The 26306-nt window shown below is 37.6% G+C and overlaps 1 protein-coding gene across 1 annotated transcript; it reads right to left on the reverse strand.

Annotated features, from left to right (window-relative positions):
* Positions 1 to 1109: 1109 nt before the first annotated feature.
* On the reverse strand, positions 1110 to 11312 carry FGF20 (fibroblast growth factor 20). Its single transcript, XM_002818833.5, has 3 exons — positions 10712 to 11312; positions 4610 to 4713; positions 1110 to 2250 (listed from the first exon to the last, which is right to left on the reverse strand). The coding sequence occupies exons 1-3, from the start codon at positions 10995 to 10997 to the stop codon at positions 2005 to 2007; spliced, it is 636 nt and encodes a 211-aa protein (XP_002818879.1). The 5' UTR covers positions 10998 to 11312; the 3' UTR covers positions 1110 to 2004.
* Between the last annotated feature and the right edge of the window lie 14994 nt (positions 11313 to 26306).

The raw sequence follows: 26306 nt of genomic DNA on the forward strand, positions 1-26306 counted from the left end.
CCCCGGAACTACACATCAGAAACTCCGGGGGTAGAGGCCAGCAATCCTCATCTTACCCACCTCTCCAGGTTGGTAAAGAGTGGCAGCTGGTCCACTATCATGACTACACGCCCAGCCATGAGGGTGGCAGCACTGACAACTCCTGGGCACCAGGAAATAAAACCTCAGAAGAACTTCTACAAATCTGCCAGAATTTGTATCTGCTTAGCTTTCTAAACTCATCTGTGCCACTCTCCCAATAGCTCACTAAGCTCCAGCCACAAAGCTATTTCCTGCCTTAGGAACCCCAGACTTATTGTTTCCTCCCCCTAGAAGGTTCTCATCCTTCTCTTTCCCTGGGTAGCCCCTTCTTACCCTTTAGGGCCCATCAGAAATGTCATCTCCCTAGAAAAGCCTTCTCTGAGCCATCCTAAATTTGTTCTTTCTTTTTTTTTTTGTCTGAACCTTGTTTTCCTCATAGAATAACTCACCATTCATAATTACGGTATTTGTTAATTTACTTGTTTACTATCTGTCTTTCCCACCAGCCATTAAGCTCCATGATGTAGGGCCCACCTCTATCTGGACCATCCCATTTCCCCCAGTGCCTAACACAGTGTCTGGTGTATAGTAGCATTTAATGAACCTGTGCAGTGCCAGGCATGGTGGCTTATGCCTGTAATCCCAATAGTTTGGGAGGCTGAGGTGGGAACATCATCTGAGGCCAGAAGTTTGAGACAAGCCTGGGCAACATAGCAAGACTCCATCTCTACGATAAAAATTTAATTAAAAAAGAAAATAAAAAAATAAATGTTTGCTGAATAAATGGCTAAATAAGAGATATAATGAAAAGAATACCCGACTCAGGTAGATGGGGACTTACCATTGTTAATGGAGGTGGTAAAAAGACTTATTCTTTCTACAACCATATTGGGTGAAAGAAATGGTCTTTGCCACACTGAATTAAGAAAATAAGTAAACTCAAGTTGGCTGTAATGTTCAATACTTTTCAACATTAGAAGTTCTTTAAATACTAAAGTCCTTCTCTAGGGCATTTAGAATTTTGTCATTTTTAAATGTTATATAAATAAAAGAACTTTCACCTGAAAAGCAATGAAGCCAAAACATTACATGAAAATGTTTAATTCCCTTTTGAATGTGTGTTGAATTTAATACAAATCAATGAGGCATTTTTCTAGGCCAAAAGGAACCAATGTTACATTTAGAAGGCAATTGACTGCATAAAAAATATAATCTATACTATATTTTTAAAAAGAAATTCAAAATCTGATTCTATGGTTAAAGTGGTATAATAATGTGTTCTTTACAGAACAAGACACCACAATAAAGTAATGGCACAGCAAAGGAAGTTTTGTTGTTTTTTACTCTTTGTATTATCTTCATATCCCAGTAAAAAATAAACTCTTTAATAAATAAATATATATAATAAATATTTTCAAATTGAAAGTGTATAAATAGGTCCATTCTTTTAAAAAGTGTTCTGTCTTGGTGTGGCATGTTTCATAGTTCATGTTTCACCCAGGTGGTGTTCAGTTTTTTTTTTTTTCTTAAATCATATAATGCCATAACCTGTGAATTCTACAAGGTCCTCAGAGTTTATGTAGCAATGATCTTGACTAAGTCAATCCATTTCTTCAACATGAAGTCTCTATTTTTAACATAAATTTTAAAGTAAACATAATCCAGAGAGGTGAGGCACCAGCAGCAACCATGTGAGGGTTCCCATTATCCACAATTTAACAGATTTTTGGCTTCAGTCTACCAGTAAGGACTAATCCAATGTATCTAAGGGAACTTAATCCACATATAAAGAGTGATCATGATCTATTTCTAGTCAAGATTTTTTTTTGATTTTTTTTGTCAATATTCTTTCCAAATCCAGTCTCCCAGTAGAAAATAGACTTCAATATTCTGAATGTATTCTTGGGTCATTATTTTATGATGGGAACTATGATAAGAAAGAATGGTTGTGGTTTGACTCTTCCATAATGTCACTATCCCACTTCAAGTGTACATCAGTAGGTCCTTGTACAATTCTGGAACTCTTTCTGGATCCACTGGTCTAGGTAAGAAATGTGTAAATTTCTGATGCCTTTTGGACCTGGCGCCATCTCTTGGAGTTCCGTCTTTGTTAAGTGCCACAAAATACCTGCGGCCAGTGTCTCCATGTTTATATATGTTAGATGAATAGGTGTTATACCAGTTCTCTTCAAACTGCTCCCTAAAGATGCATTCGGAAGTAAGTTTCTCCTGAAAGAGAGAAGATAACTATTATTTTTTTAAAAAATACCTTTGAGATAATTTCCTTACAAGTTTCAACTCTATATTTTCATTTATTTGCCTTGTCAAAGAACGAAAAAGGTTAAATTGGTTTTGCTTTATTTTGTTTTAGTTCATATGTCATCTCTGATTCTTAGTGCAGGTGACTTCATCTGGCAGTGTACTTTAAAGTAGCAGTCCCCAACTCTTTGGCACCAGTGACCAGTTTCATGGAAGACAATTTTTCCACGGACCAGGACGGGGAGAGGGGATGGTTTCAGGGTGATTCAAGTGCATTACATTTATTGTGTACTTCATTCCCATTTTTATTACATTGTAATATATAAAGAAATAATTATACAACTCATCATAATATAGAATCAATGGGAGCCCTGAGCTTGTTTTCTTGCAACTAGACTGTCCCATCTGGGGGTGAAGGGATGCAGTGACAGATCATCAGGCATTAGATCCTCATAAGAAGCATGCAACCCAGATCCCTCGCATGCACAGTTCACAATAGGGTTCATGCTCCTATGAGAATTTAATGCCGCCGCTGATCTGACAGGAGGCGGAGCTTAGGTGGGAATGTGAGCAATGGAGAGTAGCATGTAAATTCAGATGAAGTTTCGCTCACTTGCCTGCTGCTCACCTCCTGCTGTGCAGCCCAGTTATTAACAGGCCACAGACCAATACCAGTCCATGGCCCAGGGGTTGGGGACCCCTCCTTTAAAGAACTTTCAGTCAAATGTCAATTCCCAATTTTATTTTCAAGTACCTAATAAATACGCTGAATTTTCTCATGTCCCATATTATCACCCTACTACCACCATCAGTACCAAGCAGACCTGTAGTTTATATTTTTCCATCATTAGATGCCAGAGTTCTACCTATCAAGCCTCTACTCTCACCTTGGAGCATTTCAAGATCTTGCTAAGAACCAAATTCCAAATTCATGATCATCACTCCAAATCATATACCTTCTCTTTATGAATTTACTAATTGTTTGATGATATGTTCTCCACAATTTTTTATCTGGATCTTTTACGATTAAGATAAAAGCCCAATGATTTATTGTCTTTTCAAAATGGACTGTATATTGTCCTAAGTGATAAACCACAGTTGCTTTTTTTAAATCCAACATACACATGAAGATTGTGTGCATGTTTTTTCTATTGCAATTCTATTAATTTTATTGTAATTCTATACTTATGATTATTACACATTGCATTGTTTTTCTTTGTTCTGAGCTGACAGGAAGCCTAGAAATAAAAAGTTTTACCCTTACAAAGGACAAATATTCATCTACTTCAATATCATCACCAATTCTTCTCAGTGTATATTAAGACTCTAGCTGAATATTGTGGTTCCAGTTTTTTTAAGAAACTTTTTAAGAAAAAAAAGTTACCAGATAGTGCCATCTGCTTAATCATACAAAGTCAATTCTTCATGGAAATAATTACAGAGACTTCAACCTCAAGAAGAGAGTTCACATAAGAAGAGGAGTGGGATACTGGCATACATTTTTATCTTACCAATTCTTATAAAAGCATTTAAGCAACTGCGAACAAATGAAAAAATGTTAACAATGAAAGAGAAAAATCCACATTGTGCTGTAAGGTAGAGTGTGATATCATCCTGCTATTTTAATTCTTGTGTTGCTATTGCAGATTTGTTCTCAAAAACAAAAACAAAAAACTTATACTGATGAAATATTAACCTGAAAAGTATAACTTAAGTGGCATATTTAAACATTTATAGTAGACCCACAGACGTGCACTTATCCCCAGGAGCAACTTAAAAATTGCCCAATACAACTTTGAATGAGCCCATGGCTACTGTAATTTTCAAGACTACAGGCATAGAAGAACAGTGTGTTTGCCAACTTCTCCTGTTACTTGCAGTATCCCACAACTTTATTCACTTATTTCTTAAATACAAAGGTCAGTAAGTAGGTGACATATATTTAGCTGTGGAAGATGATAACAAGTAGACAAAGTTTACCTTAAATAAACATAAAGGTGAGACAGTTTAACATGGCAAGAAAAAAATATTCTCCCATTTATCTCTGTCTCTGGAGGGAATGATTAAAATACCGAGAAAACTAGAAAGACTCAAGGTAATGTATAGGAAGAACTAATGAGCTGAAGGTAATAATGGGTGGGGGTTTTAAAAATATAATTGAGTTACTATACTATTGCCCAGACACATGGAAATGTAGCAGGATAGATTTCAATTTCTACGTAAGTATGTTTTATATACTTCTACCAGACATTCTTGGTAGACATTTTAATTACATAATAGTCATTATTTTAGGAATTACAATAACAATAAAAATAGAAATAATACGTACTGATCCATAGAGTTCTCCTTTGTCATTCATTCCAAGATAGAGACCACTGTCCACACCTCTAATACTGACCAGTCCCACTGCCACACTGATGAATTCCAAGATACCTGCATATGTAAACAATTCATAAAAACACCATGTTTTGTATTTATGAATGAGCATACGACTAACAAAATCTTCCAAACAGTAGCGGTAGTCGGCCATTATTGCCAAATATAATGATGTATGTGTAAAAGTCCTTTGTACAATGGAAACAGCTATGCAATTGTTTTATGACAGATGAAAAAAGACAAAAAAAGGAAAAAATTGTTCACCACAGTGAGACACTCAAGTATAAAGGGGTTCCCAGAGAACCTCTGACCGGCCTGCGTGCTGGAACAACAGGATGGAGCCTCGGAAAGTTGACACCCTTTGCAGCGGGGAGGAGCCTGGCCTCCCCTGTAACGGGGTGGTAACCTAGGATTCAATCTGTAAGATGGGGGCCTGTTAACAGGAACCTCTCTTGCTTTGCTTAGTTTTTTTTTTTCCTTTTTGGCCAATAAATTCCATTTTTCTCACCCTTCTATGTGTCCATGAGCCTAATCTTTCCTGGTCATGTGACAAGGACCTCTGCTTTTAACTGAACTAAGGAGAAAGTACTACAACAACGGTATAATGTGAAGGGTGTGAAACCTTACACCAGACTGAGCTGGGTTTGAATTCCAGTTCAGGAACTTACTAACTAGGTTGAGTAGGCAAGTCATTTGTCTTCTTTGAACTTTAACCTCCTCATATGCAAAATGGATGAAATGCCTCCCTAAAGGAGATGGGTGAGGACTGACACATTTAAGCATTCAACAAATGGAAGCTATTATTATCATAAATTAATATATAATAGAGGTATTCTCAGTTTTCCATGATCCTGTCAGTTAATTATAACCATTTTCTATTCATTGTTTTGTTTTTATTTACAATAAATCAAGTCAATCTGTTTCTAGGAGCAGCAGCATCCCTTATTGGGTATAACAGTGTTTTATAGTCAATAAAGGGCATTTGTTTGTATTTTCTTATCTGGCCCTAAAAAACAAGCCCTTAAAATAAATAGGGAAGATATTATTATCCCCATTTTACATGTAAAGAAACTGAGGCTCAGAAAGGCTTACTGACTTGCCTAAGGGACATGATATTTATAATTGGTAGAACTGACATTTAAACTTACTTTCTTAGCCCTAATCCACTGTTTCTACTTCAGGATACTGTTTCTTGAGGACAATACAGTAGTTTCAAGACTTTATAGATTATATAACATGCTATGTTTCCTGCTATGTAATTTTTAAAATTAAATTGTATAGTTCAGAGAAGAAAAAGGACTTTACGATTCATTAAATATGATAGCCAAATATAATGAATTAGCATGCAAGTAGATTTGCTATCAATAACTTTCTGGAATTATTTCCATTTATCAGTAAACTGGGATCAAAAACTCTTCCCTAAATACACCGATACACCACAGTTTAAAAAAGAAAAACTTAACGCCTCCCTCTGAATCACCCTTTTTTTTTCTGCACACACTAAACTTTGGACTAATGCCTTTGTCTCATTCTTCCCTCTTCGACTCTGCTGAAAAAGCATAGCTGTATTTTCTATGCTTGGCACTGCCTTCCTCAATAGCATTCTACCTTCACCCCTTCACCCCATCCTGAGCTCTACAAACAGTATAAATGTGTACCATTTAGCCTGACTCTTGCTCTTAAGTCATTTCTTGATTTATTGTACAAGTTCCTGTTTGGACACGTGATACTCCCAAGGCCAAGGGAAAGTACAGAATCTGACTATTTGCTGATATGCAGGGCTCTATTCTATCCAAAGCCTAATTCACTCTTTGTCAGAAACAGAGATTCTTAGCAAGACAAATGAGCTCTTTCAAACTATTAGGAGATCATGTAGAACACTAGAGCTATCAAGGATCTTACAGCAACAATACACTGCTAAATAGTCTATAAGTGGCTTGAAAGAGCCAGGATCCCTCATTGAAAGCCTAAGGCCTAAGAAGATAAGATACAGCAAGAAGGCTTAGGACAGCCATCATAATGACAAATACAGAGGTGGGGAGTGAAGGAAAATCAAACTCACTGCCAAGTTCGTTAGCAAAAGAGTCCTGCCAGAAACAAAAATATAGGCCCAAAACATAATTGGTAGAAAATATATATATTAATGTAATTTCATTCAGGATATAATTACAAATGTATAATTACTTTGTATTGAATGTTACATTCAAATTAAAAAGTGTACTGTGGTTGAAATGCAACTTAATTCCCTTTAAGTATCTGATTTACATTAAGATTCTCTTGTCTTTCAAAGAACAGGAACTGATTAAGTGATTAGAATGTAGAATAGAACAAGTTTTCAATTACAATAAAATATGGCTTTAATTTCCATATAAGCTAATTATATAACAAATCTCATAAAGTGTTCATTTTTCTTGGAAAACTCAGAGGTAAGCCACCTACACTTTAATTGTTATCTTAATGCTGTCATCTTGCCAAAAAAAATGTAGCTGTAGAAAGACAAAAGATTATTTATGTTCTTAGAATAATTATATGCAATAGTTTTAACTTTAGTAAACAACACCCAAAACCTTATATATAACCAGGCATAAATAATTTTGCAATGGCTCATAGGACTGATGGGAAAGAGGTTATGTGTTTTGTGTGTGTGTTCCTCTTAAAGATTTTAGTCACACTTTTAAATTCTGATCCTTTTTCTCCTTGAGGAAATAGTATACCACGTAGTAATTTGTAATCATTTGATTCTTATATGAGATTTGACAAGTCTTCCTTACTTATAATATGAGGTAGCAGCTAAGCTAATTCCTTTACAAAGAGTAGACATGAAAAACTTTCCTTAACAGGTAATCACAGATTTTAGATAGATTTTCTAATGCCCAGTGTCCCATAAAAAGACTTGGAGGTACTTTGTTTTTCTGGTATCACTTTCAAAGCCAGCCTTTTTAATAATCATAATAAACAGGTGAGTCAACCCACAATGCAACCACATCAGACAAATCTATGGAGAATAGGGGAGAATAAAGGAAAAGCCTTTAAAGAAATATGTTTGATCTCAGCCTAAACTTTTTTTTTCAGAAATGATTCCATGTTTACATATTAGGTAAGCTGTTCCTGCTGTGTACTACTGTGCAGGAAAACTCCATTATAAATACAGAGATAACTAATGGCCAAATTAGTATAAAACTGGCCAAAAAAAAAAAAGTTATTTCCTTTAACATCTCATATAGCCATCCTTGAGTTTTCAAAACTGTCACCCTGACAGCAAAGATAAGAGTTTAAAAAACATAATAATTTAATAATTAGTAACTGAAGCACTAGCAAAAGAAGCCAAACATACAGAAGCACATAATGTTACATAGGTTGAACATAAACTTTCTTCTTACCCACACTCCCTTAAAGTAAGTTATGATGTCTAAGATATTGAAGGCCACTAGGATGCACTACAATACATCACAAGGAGGCCATTCACTCCCAGACTAATCTGGGTTATCTTCCTTTTGTTTAACAGTATTTTGTTCCTATACATAGTCTCCCACCATAGAGTGACCTACACTGGCACAAATTTAATATGTCAATTTTTTTGCAGCTACTAAATAATTAACACAAATTTAGCAAAAACAAAATGTGCTAGCAAGATGATAATTCTGATATTCAACTTCCATTCCTAAAGAAATGCCATTAAATGCCATTAATGAATGTTATCAAGTCTACAAATATTTACTAATCTCTCCCCATAGGGTCAGTCTTATAAACAGACACAAAGCAAAAGAGGCCTTTTTTTGTTTTGTTTTCTGTCACTGGGGAGATTACAGTTTAATTACAAGTTTCTTTTTTTTTGAGACTGAATCTTGGTCTGTCGCCAAGGGTGGAGTGCAGTGGTGTGATCTTGGCTCACTGCAACCTGCGCCTCCTGGGTTCAAGCAATTCTCTGCCTCAGGCTCCCAAGTAGCTGGGATTACAGGTGCCCGCCACCACGCCCAGCTAATGGTTTTTTTTTTTTTTTTTTTTTTGTATTTTTTGTATTTTTAGTAGAGACGGGGTTTCACTATCTTGGCCAGGCTGGTCTTGAACTCCTGACCTCGTGATCCACCCACCTCGGCCTCCCAAAGTGCTGGGATTACAGGCATGAGCCACTGCGCCCGGCCACAAGTTTCTTAAAAGTAGAATTTCCAAGGCTACACTGTGTATGGCAGGTGAAATTCTGACTATTACCTAAGCTTAACTTCTACCTGCTCTACCTATAAGTATTATCACATTTGTGTTTATTTCTAAAGCTTTCTGGTAGTTGGAATATTTTTCTGTAATGAGCGCAGTGAAGTCATCCTTAAAGGCAAGAGAACTGAGCCACCTGGTGTCAGCAAAGTTCTTCAGAATGGAAATCTCAGGGCCATGCACGGTGGCTCATGCCTGTAATCCCAGTACTTCGGGAGGCCGAGGTGGGAAGATTGCCGGAGGCCAGAAGTTAGAAAATCTCAAGCCTCCTCAATTTAAAAACCACTTTCTAAAAGTGACCCCAGGTTGGCTGCTAGGTCATGACACTCTTGACTGATAGTCAATGGGAATTTGGAAGAGATCAGTGGAAGCTGCAAACATGTGGGTTTTTAAAAGTTAATTTTCTAAGCCTTTAAGTGCTACCAAATGACCACCACATGCTTATTTCTACATCTAGAGTTACAAATGCCCCCTCGAACTAAGATTTACACTTCTCCAAAGTTTTAATGAGTCCTGCAAGTCAAAAAGGGAATAATTATAAGAACAAGGGGGTGATGACACGATAAGAGAGGGCCATTCAGAGATGGGGTGGATTCTCAAAGAACTCCGTAGCGCTACGGATTGTGGCTGACAAATAAATGGTATCTTTTTTAAAAATAAAATGAATTTTTCCAATGATGTCAAAAGTTTGATGATCAAAAATCCTTTGAGATTGCTGGCAGGCTAACTAATAGAATGGAAACTTCAGCTATGGGGAAAGATCCTGGGATATTAGAACCGGAGAGCACCCCATCTTTGTACAGAAAACTAAGCCTCAGACTGATGAAAGCACTTTCTAGTTACACAGCTAGTTAGGAAGTCATTAACAGGAGAGACCCTCCCGATCTAGTATCTTAACAGACACTGGCCTTAACAATCATTCTCTTGTTTCTTTTAACCCCTTCTCTTCCCAGGCACTGCTGGAGGTATTCCGAAACACGTCCGTCTGTGTTCCCACCCATATCTTCTTTCGCTTTCCCATTTCCTCTTTCCTAAGGTCAATACCAAGATCCTTGCTTTCAGGTTGCACAATTTCTAAAGAGGAGCTTGGCTGAAGAACTAGGCATGCTCAGTAGCCGGGTGGTCTTCCCCCTCCCCCACCCCTCCCCCCCTTTCCTTTTCTTTTCTCACCCAGATAGAACTTAGGAGCTCAGGGAACCTCAGACAGGTGAGCCCTACAGTAGCGAAGGTGCCCACGGAAAGTTAATCTGCTACCTCTTCAGGTGAACATTTGCAGGTCTCTACGTAGACACGTAAATGCTCGCAATCCATGCCAAGAGCAGCCTCGGGTGCATAATCAGCTGCATAACTGTGGGGCATGTTTGAAGAAGCCCAGCGCTTCCTGTTGTTAATTTTTGTAAAGTGGACGGCATGGGGGAAAATGAGAAAGGAAATCGGAGAAAAACATACAAGGATTTTTTTTTAAACTGCCTGCGAGGTAAGCAGTGCAAGAACTGTGATGCCAACCAAGTGCACCAGGTCTTGGTGTCCCTGGCAGCGGGAAGGGTAAGGGGAAGGCAGGAACGAGCTTGCGAAGCGCCCACCCTTTCTCCTCCCGCCCCCAGCATCTGGAGCTGCTGCCCTGCTAGAGGCTGCGGCGACAAACCGGCAGGAAAATTTCTCCCCGCGGCTGCTCTGGCCAGCCCTTCAGCCCCAGCCTGCATCTTGCACCGGATGGGTCCAGGGGAGCTCCGGGCTCCGCACAGCGCTGACGCCCTTGGGCAGGCAAAGAGGGAGGTGCACGGGGAGGGGACGAGGAGCCGAGCTAGGGCGCAGATGGGGGTGGGGTCGGGATGCTAGTACGTACCGAAGAGGCTGTGGTCCTGCCGGGTGCCCTGCACGCTGCCGTCGGGCAGGATCTGCAGGTGGAAGCCGGTGCGGCAATAGAGCTGCCGGCGGCGCAGGATGCCGTGCAGGTGCGCCAGCTCCGCAGCCCCCGGCCCGCCGCGGGCGCTCCGCTCCGCCGCGCCCCTGCGCTCGCCCAGCAGCGGCGGCCGCTCCCCGGCAGGAGGCAACAGGAAATGCGAACCCACCTGCTGGCCCAAGCCCTCTAGGCCGCCCAGAAAGCCCCCGACTTCGGCTAAGGGAGCCATGGGTGGGGGGGAGATCCAGAACACAAAAGACCCCCGAGTAAAGAGTGTTGTAGGGGTGGGATGAAGGTGGATAGAGAAAAATTATAGCAAAACGAGCGCAAAAAGTTAAGGCCCGGTTACTCCTCTGAGGTCGCTCCGGAGGGACTTTGCACTGAAATGGCAGGGAAGCTCTCACTGTCTTGGAGCGATCTTCTCTCCTTGGGTAGGTGGGAGCCGGCTGCTGGCTCTGCAGAAATATCTATAGCTGCCGCAGCCAATACCAGGACTAGGGCTGTGGGCTGGGGCTCCAATTCCGCAAACTGATCAGATCAGAGTCCTGTGTACATACACACCGAGTATATAAGCGGGTCCTCTTGACATATGCTAATCAAGTCCTTTCATGCGCGCTGGGGAGGTTCTGTTTGAAATCTTAAACCGGTCTCCTCTCAACACGTTTTTGCTCTTCGGAAGTGACCAAAAGGGGCCCTTGGCACTTCTCCATCCATGCCCTCGCAAAAACCATTCCTGCACTTGGGCAAAGCCAGCCAGCAACTTCGAGGAGGTGCAGTCGAGGCCCCTCTTTGGGGTTGTCCTTGGGACAGCGGTGATGCTGTTCAGCTGCGGCCGTGCAACCGCCTTTGATGTGAGCTTTTCAGTGATAGATCGCCGCTAAAAGGAGCCCAACTTGGCAGGTATATAGAAGAAGAGGAAGGGAGGAGGGAGGGAAGGCGGGGAGAGAGAGAAAGAGAAGGAGGGCATTGGTAGGAGGAGGAAAGAGAGAAAAGGAGAATTGGACTCCTTGGGAGCCTGCAGTGGACAGGTGCAAAGAAAGGTAAGCAAGGGAGAAGGAAAAAGGGCGTTACCTGAGGCTTACAGACCTGCCCAGACACACATGAAAGAAAAATCAAAGCTTTGACAGTTTAACTCACTAATTTTAAAACACTAATAAAATGTACAAGCATTACTCCTTTCTTTTATCATTTAGATGGGGGATTTTCTTTACATAATCAAGGTTAGGTAAGGAACACCCTCCCTCCCCCTCTTTACAATTTCTCTTTAATGTTTATCTTTACTCAGCACATAATATAACCAAAATTGCCATATATATATATATACATAATACACATATGTATTTTTAGTTGTGTGCTAAGGTCATGAACTTCTAATTAGTGTAAAATAATAATATAATCACGAATCCAAGGATTTAGAGTAAATCCAAATAGGCTGGAAAGAAATGATTTACATCTCTATATTTTGCCATGAATAGAAAATGAATATCTGGAATATTGTCATAAATGATGAGTGGCCTCTTGGGCCCTTATACAATCTAAGAGCACTTTCCTGTTTTTCTTAGTTGCGTTTTTGTAAAAGCTAGATTTTTTTGGTTTACATTTTAATTATAAAATCTAAAAATAACTAAATGGAAATAGTCTTGAGGCTTGATGTGTTTTGAGACTTCAAAAGTTACTGGTAAAATTGAAGAATGCTTGCGCATATTTGTAAAATCAAAAACCATGGAAGCCAAGGAATTAGATACATGTCCATTTAAACGTTGAAACTGGTTTTGCACCACTAGTTAAATTCAAGATCTTTTTGTTAAAATTTTTCAGTGGTAGAAGAGTTGAGAATCATTGGGCAGATTTATGCTTCCTCTGAGTGAAAAGTTTTAGGGAACTGATGAAGATTACTTTCTCAGTCTTGTTTCATGGTCTGTTCAAAAAAAGCCTAAACCTGGGAGCTCAGTTGGATTTGACTGGTTTATTTCATTTGCTCTGAAGGATTTTTTCTAATTAATTGGCAGGTGCTCTAAAGTGGGTATAGTTACACATTTTCATCACTACAGGCCTAACTACTGACCCTTGTGTAACCAAGTTATAAAAGAGTTCTTAAAGCAAGTGATTTACCGTTGATAGATATGAAATAAAACAAAAACAGTGGCTAAAACAATAAACAGATAAATCACTTTAGAAACGTATATTGCTAAGTCTGTTTTAAAGGTTGTACCAGGTAAATGTTATATTATTTCACCTTTCAAATAACAGCAGTCTGTCTTGTGGTAGGACCCCAAATCCACCATAATCAAGATTTCAAAGCACATCTGTGTAAACATTATCACATCAGTGTAAAACATCAACCAATGAGCTTTTACTTTGAACCAAATCTTCTTAATTGCAGTGTTAAATCAAAGAAAGTTAGATCAAAGTTGTGTGAATCTCATAGCAGGATAACTGAAGTAGCCAGTACATCCACTGATCACTTTTAAAGAGGAGATACTTAAGTGTTTTAAACTTAGATCAAGTGCCTTTTAATGAGGTTTGTTTCAAGGTCCAAGTTCTGTGCAACATATAATGCTGTTAATTATTCTACAATGGAAATATATTATCATCACCTGCTTTTAAAGGTACTAGTTCAATCTACAAACTATTTTCCCACATGAACACTTTAGTCCTGCTGTATGAGCTATAGCTCTTAGACTGTTCAAATCTGTTGTATTGCTTATATATATACAAAAATATGGGGAATTTCTTATTAATAGTCATGAAAGTTTAAATACTTTCATAACAGAATCACCTTCTCTTTGTACACCTTGGTATTTACACGTGTATTACCTTATTTGATCACCACAATGGCCATATGACATAGGCACATCCTGCTTTATAGAGAAAAAATATGGTCCTAGATCCTAGTTTAGTCCAGAGTCCAACATCACAGGCCAATTTCCTTAAATTCTCTAAATGTTTTTATTTTCTCTTTTGTAAAATAAGGATAATATAACTCCAGCCTAACTACTATGCCTAGAGTTGCTATGAGACTTAAATGTAAAAATATATTGGAAAATGGTTTTAAAACTATAGTTTTCTATGCATAGAATATGCTAGAAAACTCTAGTTGTGAAAATTTTTGCTCTCTAACTTAACAAATATAATTGGTCTGAAATACAAAATAAATCTTTTTTTCCCAAACCAACCCTTTAATGTGTAAGTTTTGAATGGTGCTTAATGCCGTTTTATAAAGGACCAGACTAGAAACAAAAAGATAAGGATTTCTTTTGTTTGCACTAGTCATGTGACAGGAAAAGATAACACTAAAGATTTTTTTTTTTTTTTGCACATGCTGTGATGATATCATGGGAAGTTAAATAATTTTGAAGAGTGTTTTACAAGAGTGCATTATTCAACTTTTAAGTATACACTGCAATCTAATCAACTTTACCTATGCTTCCTAGAGACCACACTTGCCTTGCTGTTATACAAATACGTGGTACAACTTCTACTTCCACAAAATGTAGTTAGAGTTTTCCAGACTATATAATCCCTATATAGGTTTTCAGATGATATATTGTCAGGAACCTTTGTTTTTACACATGAGGAGTTCATACCTTTTGATGGTACTACCTGTGTTCAATTTGAGAAAAAGAAATAGAGCTGATTTAATAGTCATGATATACATCCCCAATAAAATAAGAGTATATTTGCACATTATTCATTATTTATAATTACAAAATATTAGCAACAACATAAATTTCCATGCATAGGAAACTGAATAAATTATGGTACATTCACACAATGGAGCATTATACAGCTGACAAAGATGTCTATGAACAAACATGGAATATTTGCAGGATACACCGTTAAGTGAAAATAGCAAAGAATATATATAGTGTCTGCCTTTTCTGTAAGAAAGAAAAAAATGAGAAATGTCCACATGTGTATGCTTATTTATTCTAAAAATAAACACAGAGTGGATAACCAAAAATTAATGAACTTGGTTACCTGGTTAGTTGGTTACCAGGGGATGGATATGAATGGAGTGGAAGGGATGGAGGAGTGACACTCGTCTGAGAACTTTTTATAGAGTTTTGACTTTTGGAGAAATGTTAATGTTTTACATTTTTTAAAAGTAAAATAAAAAAATGAGAGAGAAGTGGGGATGGAATAAAACCAGGAGCAAATGAACCTAACTGTATTAAAGTGAGTAATATAACCACACAGAAGGGATGAATAACATATTTAAAAAGAAAGAAAGAAAGAAACTCAAGTAACTATCAAATTCTGTCTTTTGATGATATAATCAAGATCTAAAGAAAAACCACATAAACAAATCTCGAACTTCAATGAGAAAGATTGTTTTCCTTAGTAGCAAGGGTTAGATTAGTGTATTGTAGAATTGAACAAATGAATAAATATATTGAAGATAATGAGAGCTAGGGGTTTCATTATTAAAGAATAGAGTTCTAATATGAAAAGAAGGAAGATTGAAATGAACCTTGTAGTGTTTAATTGGAATTGCCGCTATCAGTATTCATCCTTGGTGCCTGTGTGTGTGTATGTGCATATCTTAGCCCCGTGCACTAAAAGGGCCTAGAAGCAAACCTCCCAAGTCAATGAGCGTATCTAGCATCTAAGCTTTGGTTTCTCAATTCAGTCTCCTACTAAAATGATCAATGGAACCTTGGAGAAACGTCTGGTTCCAGGACTGGGGCATTATTTTTTGTGCCAGAAGGCAAGGAAGTACTAAAAAAAAAAAAGAGAGAGAGACTAAGGACTTGTCCAGGGGACATAAGCCAAATCTGGGACAATTTGAGCATCAAAATAAATAATGATAGGAACAAGTTATTTATGAAATAAATAAGAACATTTGAGTGCAACTGTTGATGTACACAAACTACCAATCAAACAAATTAATAAGGGAGAAGGGAAAACTTTTTCTCATGGCAGAATACCAACTAATAACATTGAAAGAATGATGGAATTAGAAAAATGACCACTTTGCATGCATCCTAGGGTCATTGCTGGTCCAGACAAAAACATAAATGCATGCTAAAACTTGTGGATAAAAGTTTGATGAAGAAGAATCTTTATTACAAAGGGAAAAGAGTAACTTTATAGTGAATTAATCTAGTGAGTACAGTATTATCTTAACCACATAATAAAAGTGAATAACAGTAATGGGACAAGCCAACCCCATATGCCTCTTCTTACTCTACGAAGAATACAATGTCACTTACGTGTTGTTCCTACCAAAAATGCATAATCTGAATCTAATCATGAAGAAACATCAGATAAACCCCAATTGAGGGACATTCTACAACTGGCTGTGCTCTTCCAAAATGTCAAAATTAAAAAAGACAAAGGTTGAAGAACTGTTCCAGTTTAAAAATGACTAAAGGCCAGGGACGGTGGCTCATGGCTGTAATCCCAGCACTTTGGGAGGCTGAGGCGGGCAGATCACTTGAGGCCAGGAGTTCGAGACCAGCCTGGCCAACATGGTGAAACCCCTTCTCTACTAAAAATACAAAAATTAGCCAGACATGATGGTGCATGCCTGTAATCTCAGCTACTCAGGAGGCTGAGGCAGGAGAATTGCTTGAATCTGGGAAGCAGAGGTTGCAGTGAGCCAAGATCGAGCCGCTGTTCTCCAGCCTGGGTGACAGAGCAAGACTCTGTCTCAAATAATAAAAAATAAAAAGGCAACTAAAGTGACATGAAAACTAAATGTGATAGATGATGTTGGTATAGAACCTGAACCAAAAAATAATAATACTAATGATAGAGAACATTATTGAAACAACTGGCGACATTTGAATATGGAGTGTGAGTTTGAAAATAGTACTAATAAATGGTGCTACAATAATTGGCTAGCCATATGCAGAAGTTTAAAGCTGGACTCCTTCCTTACACCACATACAAAAATCAACTCAAGATGGATCAAAGACTTAAATGTAAAACCTGAAACTATAAAAACCCTGGAGATAACCTAGGAGATACCATTCTAGACATAGGACCTGACAAAGGTTTCATGATGAAGAGGCCAAAAGCAATTGCAACAGAAACAAAAACTGACAAATGGGACCTAATTAAGGAGCTTCTGCAGAGCAAAAGAAACTACCAACAGAGTGAGCAGACAACCTGTAGAACAAGATAAAACACTTGCAAACTATCCATCCCACCAAGGTCTACTATGCAGACTCTATAAGGAACTTAAATTAACAAGCAAAAAACAAAAAGCCCATTAAAAAGTGAGTAAAAACGATGGGCATGGTGGCTTACACCTGTAATGCCAGCACTTTGGGAGGCCGAGGTGAGCAGATCACGAGGTCAAGAGATCGAGACCATCCTGGCCAAGATGGTGAAACCTCGTCTCTACTAAAAATACAAAAATTACCTGGGCGTGGTGGCATGCGCCTGTAATCCCAGCTACTCAGGAGGCTGAGGCAGGAGAATCTCTTGAACCCAGGAGGTGGAAGTTACAGTGAGCCAAGATTGCACTACTGCACTCCAGCCTGGGTGACAGAGTGAGGCTCCATCTCAAAAAAAAAAAAAAAAAAAAGTGAGCAAAAGATATGAACACTTTTCAAAAGAAGACATACATGTGGCCAAAAAACATGAAAAAATACTCAGCATCACTAATCATTAGAGAAATGCAAATCAAAACCACAATGAGATACCACATCATACCAGTCGCAATGGCTGTTATTAAAAGGTAAAAAAATAACAGATGCTGGCAAGGTTGTGGAGGAAAGGGAACACTTATACATTGCTGGTGAGAATGTAAATTAGTTCAGCCATTGTGGAAAGCAGTGTGGCAATTTCTCAAAAACCTTAAAACAGAACTGCCATTAGACCCAGCAATCCCATTATTGGTCATATAGCCAAAGGAATATAAATATTTCTACCATAAAGACACATTCACATGTATGTCCATTGTAGCACTATTCACAATAGCAAAGTAATGGAATCAACCTAAATGCCCGTCAGTGATAGACTGAATAAAGAAAATATGGTATATATACACAATGGAATACTATGCAGCCGTAAAACAGAATCAGATCATGTCCTCTGCAGCAACATTGATGGAGCAGAAGGCCATAATCCTAAACGAATGCAGGAACAGTAAACCAGATATTGAATGCAGGACCCAAATACTAATGCAGGAACAGTAAACCAAATACTGAAAGCAAATTCTCAGCTTTTTACTGAGTACACATGGACAAAAAGAAGGGAAGAGCAGACACAGGCACCTAGTTGAGGGTGGAGATTGGGAGGAAGGAGAGGATCAAAAAACTACCTATCAAGTACTATGCTTATTACCTGGGTGATGAAATTATCTGTACACCAAACCCCCATGACATGCCATTTACCTACATAACAAACTTGCACATGTGCCCTTGAACCTAAAATAAAAGTAAAAAAAAAAAGATAATAGTATTGTATCATTGTTAAAATTCCAAATTATGATAATTGAACTGTGGTTACGTAAGGAAAAGTCTTAAGAAATACAAAATAAGACTTTATGGATAAAGAGGCATGATGTCTGCAAAATTATTCTTGAATCACTCAGAAACCATATATATATGTGTATATATGTGTATATATGTGTATACATGTATATATGTATATATATGTGTATACATGTATATACGTATATACGTATATACGTATATACATGTATATACGTATATACGTATATATGTATATACGTATATACGTATATACGTATATACATGTATATACGTATATACGTATATACATGTATATATGTATATATGTATATACATGTATATATGTATATATGTATATACATGTATATATGTATATATGTATATACATGTATATATGTATATATGTATATACATGTATATATGTATATATGTATATATGTGTATATGTGTATGTGTGTATATATGTGTATATATGTGTATATATGTATATATGTATATATGTATATATGTATATATATATGAACTTACAGAACAAGAGACAGAGAGAGAGAGAGAGAGCAAATGATCAAGCTGAGGGAGTGAAATGTTAACAACTGGCGGGGCACGGTGGCTCACGCCTGTAATTCCAGCAATTTGGGAGGCCAAGGTGTGAGGATCGCTTGAGGCCAGGAATTTGAAACCAACCTGAGTGACACAGTGAGGCCTTCTCTCTACAAAAATAAATTTTAAAAAAAATGTTAGCCAGGACTTGGAGGCTGAGGCGGAAGAATCACTTGAGCCCAGGGGTGCAAGCCTGCAGTGACCTATGATTGTGCCACTGCACTCTCACCTGGGAAATGTAGCAAGATCCTAACTTTAAAAAAGAAAACAAAAGAAAAGAAAAGAAAAGAAGAAAGAGAAGAAAAGAGAAGAGAAGAGAGGAGAAAAGAAAAGAAAATGTTAACAATTAAAGAATTTGAGTAAATGGTATATGGAGTTCTTTGTACTATTCTTGTAACTTTTCTGTAAACACGGAATTATATCAGAAGTTTTATGTATATTTTGAAAGTCGTAATAGATATTAGATGCATTTTAATATACGAGAGAAAATATAAATTCAACAGCTATTATTTAAGATAATTGTGATAAATCAGAGGTCCTGAATTTGAACGACTTGCATAGAAGAGTTGCAATCTGCACAAAAGCCCACACCTTAACCAGAACAGGCTGGGTATTTTCCATGGGAAGTATTAAGTACACATGAAAAGAGGAATATTAATTGACCATGAGGTCACATAATTTGGGGGATCACATTAAGGCAGAATGAAAATTTGGCACAAATTGAACATCTTGGCTATTATTTGCTTATTTCAGGAATGGCAGCTACTCTAATCCAGCCCCACTCTGCATTTTATCCCCCACAAAGAACAAGAAAGACTAATAACACATAATTTGATTTTGTTACCTTGCATTTTTTTTCCCTTCTCACTTTGCTAGGTATAAGCAGAATATTGATACTCACTAGTTATGAGACCTTGGGAAAATTGCATCACCTTCTTGGAACTCAGGTTTTTCCTCTAAAATTAGGATAGACACATGGGCTATCCAACTTGCAAACGTGACATAGAAATTACACGGATAAATGGGTATGAAAATCCATTGGTGCTACAACATTTAAGTGGCGATTTTAATGGTGATAATCATTATCAATTTTCCCTGGGTTTTAGCCCACTTAAAATTCCATTGTTCTGCTCCAGGAAGCAAAAAGGTAAAAATGATTTGTGGAATTATAGTATCATCAAAATTAGCAACGCTCTTTATTTGGAGCACAGAAAAAATAATTTTTATGCTTCCTACAGTGAAACGTTAAATGTTAAAGTAGTATTTTGAGATGGATAGGAAGGAATTAAATATACTTCTAAAATAAGCTATTTCGGAAGTAGCCTATTTTACAGCACCTGGCTAAATACATTCATTAGTGTTACATATTCCTATATATTCATTCATTAGTGTTACATATGATCTTCTGTTATTATCATTTAAATATATCATCAAATTATATGGTGTAAGTATTTTATATTTTTTTCACTGTATAAAAGAAACTTGCCAGATCACCTTAACCAACCACCTTCATTTTACAGATAAGGAAGATGGCTTTCAGATTAATCTCACCTAGTTAATGGGAAAATCATAATTGAAATTAAAATATTTCACATCTAATTCCAATGGTGTTCTCACCAAATTATGCTGCAAATATCCAAATAGTAATAAACGTGGATTCTCTGGAGCAAATGAAGTATACCTAAAAAAATGTGGTTCATATTGACATCACTGTTCATATGCATTACTATACTTGGTTGTTCCCAGAATCAACAACCGAACAATGTGTCAAGAAAAATAATTATACGTGGCATTTTTCCATTCCTTTATTACTTACTTATTATGAATGTATCCACAATGTTATTAAGCCTCTTTGTTCTTAATTTTTCCATTTTCAAATAAACAGTATTTTAAATTAAATGTGCTGCATTTTTCTAAAAGATAATGGCAATGTAAACATGAAAGTAGTGTTTTTATTATAAGAATTTAAAAATTAAATAATCAATATTCAGCTCTGGCCGTGCTGTGGAGGTTAAAATTTTTAAAAAATCAGCTCAAGTGCCCTTTCTAAGGGCATATAATTGCCATCAAAACTCTGATTTTTTAAAAACTGTACTCTTATAAAGAATCTATTCATGGTGAGGTACGGTTGCTCACACCTGTAACCCCAACACTTTGGGAGGCCGAGGTGGGAGGATCTCTTTAGCCCAGGAATTCAAGACAAGCCTGAGCAACAAGATGAAACCCCATCTCTACAAAAAATACAAAAATTACCTGGGCATGGTGGCGCACGCCTGTAGTCCCAGCTACTCGGGTGGTTGAGATGGGAGGATGGCTTGAGCCCGGAAGGTTGAGGCTGCAGTCAGCCGAGATTGCAGCGCCACTGCACTCCAGCCTGGCCCACAGAGTGAGACCCTGTCTCAAAAAAAAAAGAAAAAAAATCTAATCATAAAATTTAAGAAGTCAGTAGATTTATGCAATTAATGTATTTGTTCATTGTCTCTCTTTGGAATTCGCTAGAAATAAAAAAATACCATTACAGGAATGGAGATACAAATGTTTAATCTATGGTAAGACCAAAAATATAGACAAATTACATTCTCTTTAAAAGTCAGAAAATGGCATCATGATTTATTAAACTACCTTGAAATTTCATTCTCTCAAGCAAAGTGATGGGAGTAACTAAAGCCTTATTTACCCATTTCTGTGTCCTAACTAGAGGCCTGAGGTAATTAGTCCTGTTTATGCTGAACTGAAATCTAGCCTTAGGCAAGATCTTCCCCTCCAGAGTTTACCCAAGTAACAGCTAGAGGAGTAGAAATAAACCTCCATCCCTATAGGGAGGTGAACTGGGAGAAGAGAAATACAGAAAGGACTAAAAAGGGAATTTCTTAAATTTTGGCACACCATTTTGCAAGACATAAATAGCTTTCTATAATGATCTCTGGAGTAGGAAACACTAGTGCATGGGAGCTGAAAAACACTTCTGAATGACAAGGCATGATTGATATGTGATTAATATGTGATTATTAACATGTGATTAATATGCGATGTGTTGCCACCAGCTTAATATGTGATGTGTTGCCAGTCACCTCCTACTTGCCCTGAAGGGGGTCTGGAGCAGATAAGACAAAAACAATTACATTACTTACTGAATACTCAGAATACAGTTTACAGAACACAGAATATAATTATTGAAATATGTCACATTTACAAGGAGTCTGGTTTGAGGATAGCCTGGGAGAAACAAACATTTATTCGTGAAGTCCTCATACTAGAATGAAGCTCCATGCAGGCAGGGATCTTCATCTATTTTGGTTTTTAACGTACATCAAGCACCTACAACAGTGCCTGGCATATTTTACCTACCTGATAAGTATCTGTTGATTGATCGTTATGCTCCTTAAGACTGTTTCAGGTATCTGAAATATTTGCTTTGATTTCTTGAATTAATGTTTATATTTCCTCCAACTAAGGATAGTTCTAAGTCGTCGGATGTTTGTTTGAAGACATAAAATGTAACTTGATTGTTAGAAAACAGGCGCTTGCTAAGAAAAATATCCTTTACCTTAAAAATAACAACCTCTCGTCATAAAGCCATGCACTGAAAGGACATTCTCTAACACAGAGTGGGAGTGGCCACCGGCCTCTCATGGGGTCAGCCACTAGAGGACGATGCGGTCACATACGCTGCCAAACCCTTGATAAGGCCAAGAGGAACCTTGATACGCAGGAATGAATGCTTCTAAGTTTCACTTCTCCAGCTTCTAGTCAAACTGTTGGTAAATTCCTCATGCAAGTCTCACTTCCAAAAATGAAAAAAAGAAAGACAGCACAATTATCATGAGCAGGTCGTTAGTGAAGATAAAAATCACAGAAAAATTGTGAAAATGTCAAAGTCTTGAGGAGGAGTAAAAAGCGGCTCAGCAGATACTGTGCAGCTGTCAGGATACCGCGAAAGTGTTGACGCTGAAAATATTTGACTCAAGCTCTTCCTGCGAACAAGGCTTATAAGTTTCTAGCTGGCAATGAAATTGTGAAAAGAGTTTAAGGACAAGCAGCTGAGTCAAGTAAATGAAATGGCAAGGAACTGGATTTGGAGTAGCTTGCTGTTATACATAACAAGTAAAAAGAGAAGCTCTTCTATGAGAACTGCGTCACCTATAAAACTGCGTTTTATCAGAATCAACAACAAAAACACACCATCACATCAGCAAATAACCTCTGAATTTTTTAAAATAAGAGATGAAAGGTTCAGACAGCAGCCTTTTATGACTGACTTCAGTAAACTCAGATCTGCTATTATTTCCTCAAAGTTACCCATGTAATACATGGTAAGTATTTCTAATGAGCGATTACAATAGAAACGTATTTTGCAGGGCAATCTTATTTTGATCTAGTAGATGATTGACTTGCGTTTCTGAAATTTTGAACAATAATTCAATCTATAGCTCCATTATCCTAAAGAAAGAACTTCTGTTCAGGTTAAATTTGCATGGATTCTCAGTAATTTTACAAAAACAAATGATGTATTTGTCATTCATCCAAAAAATACGTAAGTTTGTACTACACCGAAGGGAATGTCTGTGTTCATTAAAAGGCAAATATGATTTCTGTCCTCCTGAAGCTTGTAGTCCAACTGGTGGAGATAAGCAAGTAAAGGAGCACATTACATTCTATTTGTAGTGCTATGACTGGGGGAGTTCAAGGTGCTTTATCAAAACTAGGTAGCGGCTATTGTGAATAATGCTACACTATTCATACACATGTCTTTATAATAAAACAGTTTCTATTCCTTTGGGTATATACCCAGTAATGAGCTTGCTGGGTCTAATGCTATTTCTGTTTTAAAGTCTTTGAGGAATTGCCACACTGTCTTCCACAAACTAATTTACACTCACACTGAAAGTGTACAAGTGTTCCTTTTTCTCTGCAACCTCACCAGCATCTATTTTGACTTTTTAATAATAGCAATTCTGACTGGTGTGAGATGGTATCTCATTGTGGGTTTGATTTGCATTTCTCTAATGATCAGTGATGTTCAGCTTTTTTTCATATGGTTGTTGGTTGCATGTATGTCTTTGTCTTTTTCCCTCTTTCTTTCTTTCTTTTTTTTTTTTTTTTAATTGGAGTTTCACTCTTGTTGCCCAGGCTGGAGTGCAATGGCACGGTCTCGGCTCACTGCAACCTCCGCCTCCTGGGTTCAAGCAATTTTCCTGCCTCAGCCTCCCGAGTAGCTGGGATTACAGGAGCCTGCCACCACGCCCGACTCACTTTTGTATTTTCAGTAGAGACGGGGTTTCACCATGCTGGCCAGGCTGGTCTTGAACTCCTGACCTTGGATGATCCGCAAGCCTTGGACTCCCAAAGTGCTGGGATTAGAGGCATGAGCCACCGCACTTGGCTGTATGTCTTCTTCTTTGTTTATTTATTTATTTATTTATTTGTAATTTTAATTTAATTTTATTATTTTTTTTTGAGACGGAGTTTTGCTCTTGTCACCAAGGCTGTAGTGCAATGGCGCTATCCCGGCTCACTGCAACCTCTGTCTCCCGGGTTCAAGCAATTCTCTTGCCTCACCCTCCAGAGTAGCTGGGATTACAGGCATGTACCACCAGGCCTAGCTAATTTTGGTATTTTTAGTAGAGACGGAGTTTCACCATGTTGACCAGGATAATCTCAAACTCCCGACCTCAGGTGATCCACCTGCCTCGGTCTCCCAAAGTGCTGGGATTACAGATGTGAACCACTGTGCCCGGCCCATGTCTTCTTTTTAATGGGTTTTTTTTTCTTGTAAATTTGCTTAAGTTCCTTATAGATGCTGTATATTAGACCTTTGTTGGATACACAGTTTGCAAAATTTTTCCCCCATCAATGATAGACTGGATAAAGAAAACGTGGTACATGTACACCATGGAATACTATGCAACCATGAAAAGAATGAGATCATGTCCTTTGCAGAGGGAAACTGATGAAGGTGGAGGCCATTATCCTTAGCAAACTAATGCAGGAACACAAAATCAAATACCGCATGTTCTCACTTACAAGTGAGAGCTAAATGATGAAAACACATGGACTCACTGAGAGGAACAACACACACTGGGGCCTGTCAAAGGGTGGAGGGTGGGAGGACGGAGAGGATCGGGAAAAATAACTAATGAGTACTAGGCTTAATACCTGGGTGAAGAAATAATCTGCACAACAAACCTCCGTGACACAAATTTACCTATGTAACAAACTTGCGCATGTGCCCCTGAACTTAAAATAAGTTAAATAAATAAATAAAATGTAGGCAGCAACATGTGCTAACCCAGCCTAGGGAAAGGTGAGGCATTTTGGAAGAAGTTATATCTAAGCCGAGTTCTGTTAGGGAGTGCCAGAAAAAGGGTGGGAAACAGACAGGAAACAGATCAGGGCATTTCCCCTGGTAAGACACAATTCATTCTTGTTTCCTCCTCCCTAAAACACGGTCCTTAGATTAGATTATCTCTGTGGTTCCATTCAGTCTAACATTGTGTGATTGTCTATCCAAATTTGAAGACAAAATTTAATAGGAAAAGAGAATTCAATAACTTTGCTTTGTAGACTAATTTTCACAAGCCTGTCTCTTCAGATCACTTAAATTCTCCTACCGTTAAAGTCAGAGCTTTAAAGAAGATAAGGAGGGTTCAAATTATGGGACTTCTATACTGATTTGATATTTGGCTGATTTTATCAAAACAAATATCCAGATAAAATACTTTTATAGATACATGACTTTCCAATTTCCGAAGTTCTCTTAATCCTAACATGTATTTCTGTAGATATATCTGCAAGTTCCTAATCATTATGATATAAATGCTATGTAATTTACACTTTTTTGACTCCAACAAAATCCATTTACTGCATATGTGAACTTTCAAAGCATTTTTCCTTTTTACTAATCTCACGTTTGAAACTCATTTAAATTCCAATACAGGACTCCATGCAGTAGTCAGTTACCACATTTAAGACCTCTCTCCCAAGGCTATAGTTTCACATCTCCAACTGCCCGGTTGCCTTTTCTGGTTGACAGTCATCTCAGTCCTTCATAATTATTGAAGAAAGATTAGAAGAAAACTTAATTTTAATATACAGACTAGAAGTAAGAACACACCATATGCTGAAATTCATTTCTCATGTGTTTCTACTTTTGTAGGACTTAAAATAATGTTCTATTAGTACATCTTTCAGCTCTTCCTTCTTCATTTGTTTACTTTTCAGTTTAAAAAAGCACCTGATTTGGATAATAACCTCGAGTTTTATATACTGGTTTTATTATTGTTTGGTGTTCCTCTATATTTAAAATTCACTTTTAGAGACAAACTCTTCACAGGCAAATAGGTGTTTAATAAGTAAATCAGTGTAACATTTGTGTTTAGCCATAGACATAGTTCAATGATTAATGCTGGATATCATGGAGCATAGGTTTTCATTACATAGATTTTGATCAAAGCATATGCCCTGAAACAAATACTACACACAATGAAATCCTAATCAAACCTGGTTTC

Source organism: Pongo abelii, chromosome 7 (assembly GCF_028885655.2).
Source record: "Pongo abelii isolate AG06213 chromosome 7, NHGRI_mPonAbe1-v2.0_pri, whole genome shotgun sequence".
NCBI lineage: Eukaryota > Metazoa > Chordata > Mammalia > Primates > Hominidae > Pongo > Pongo abelii.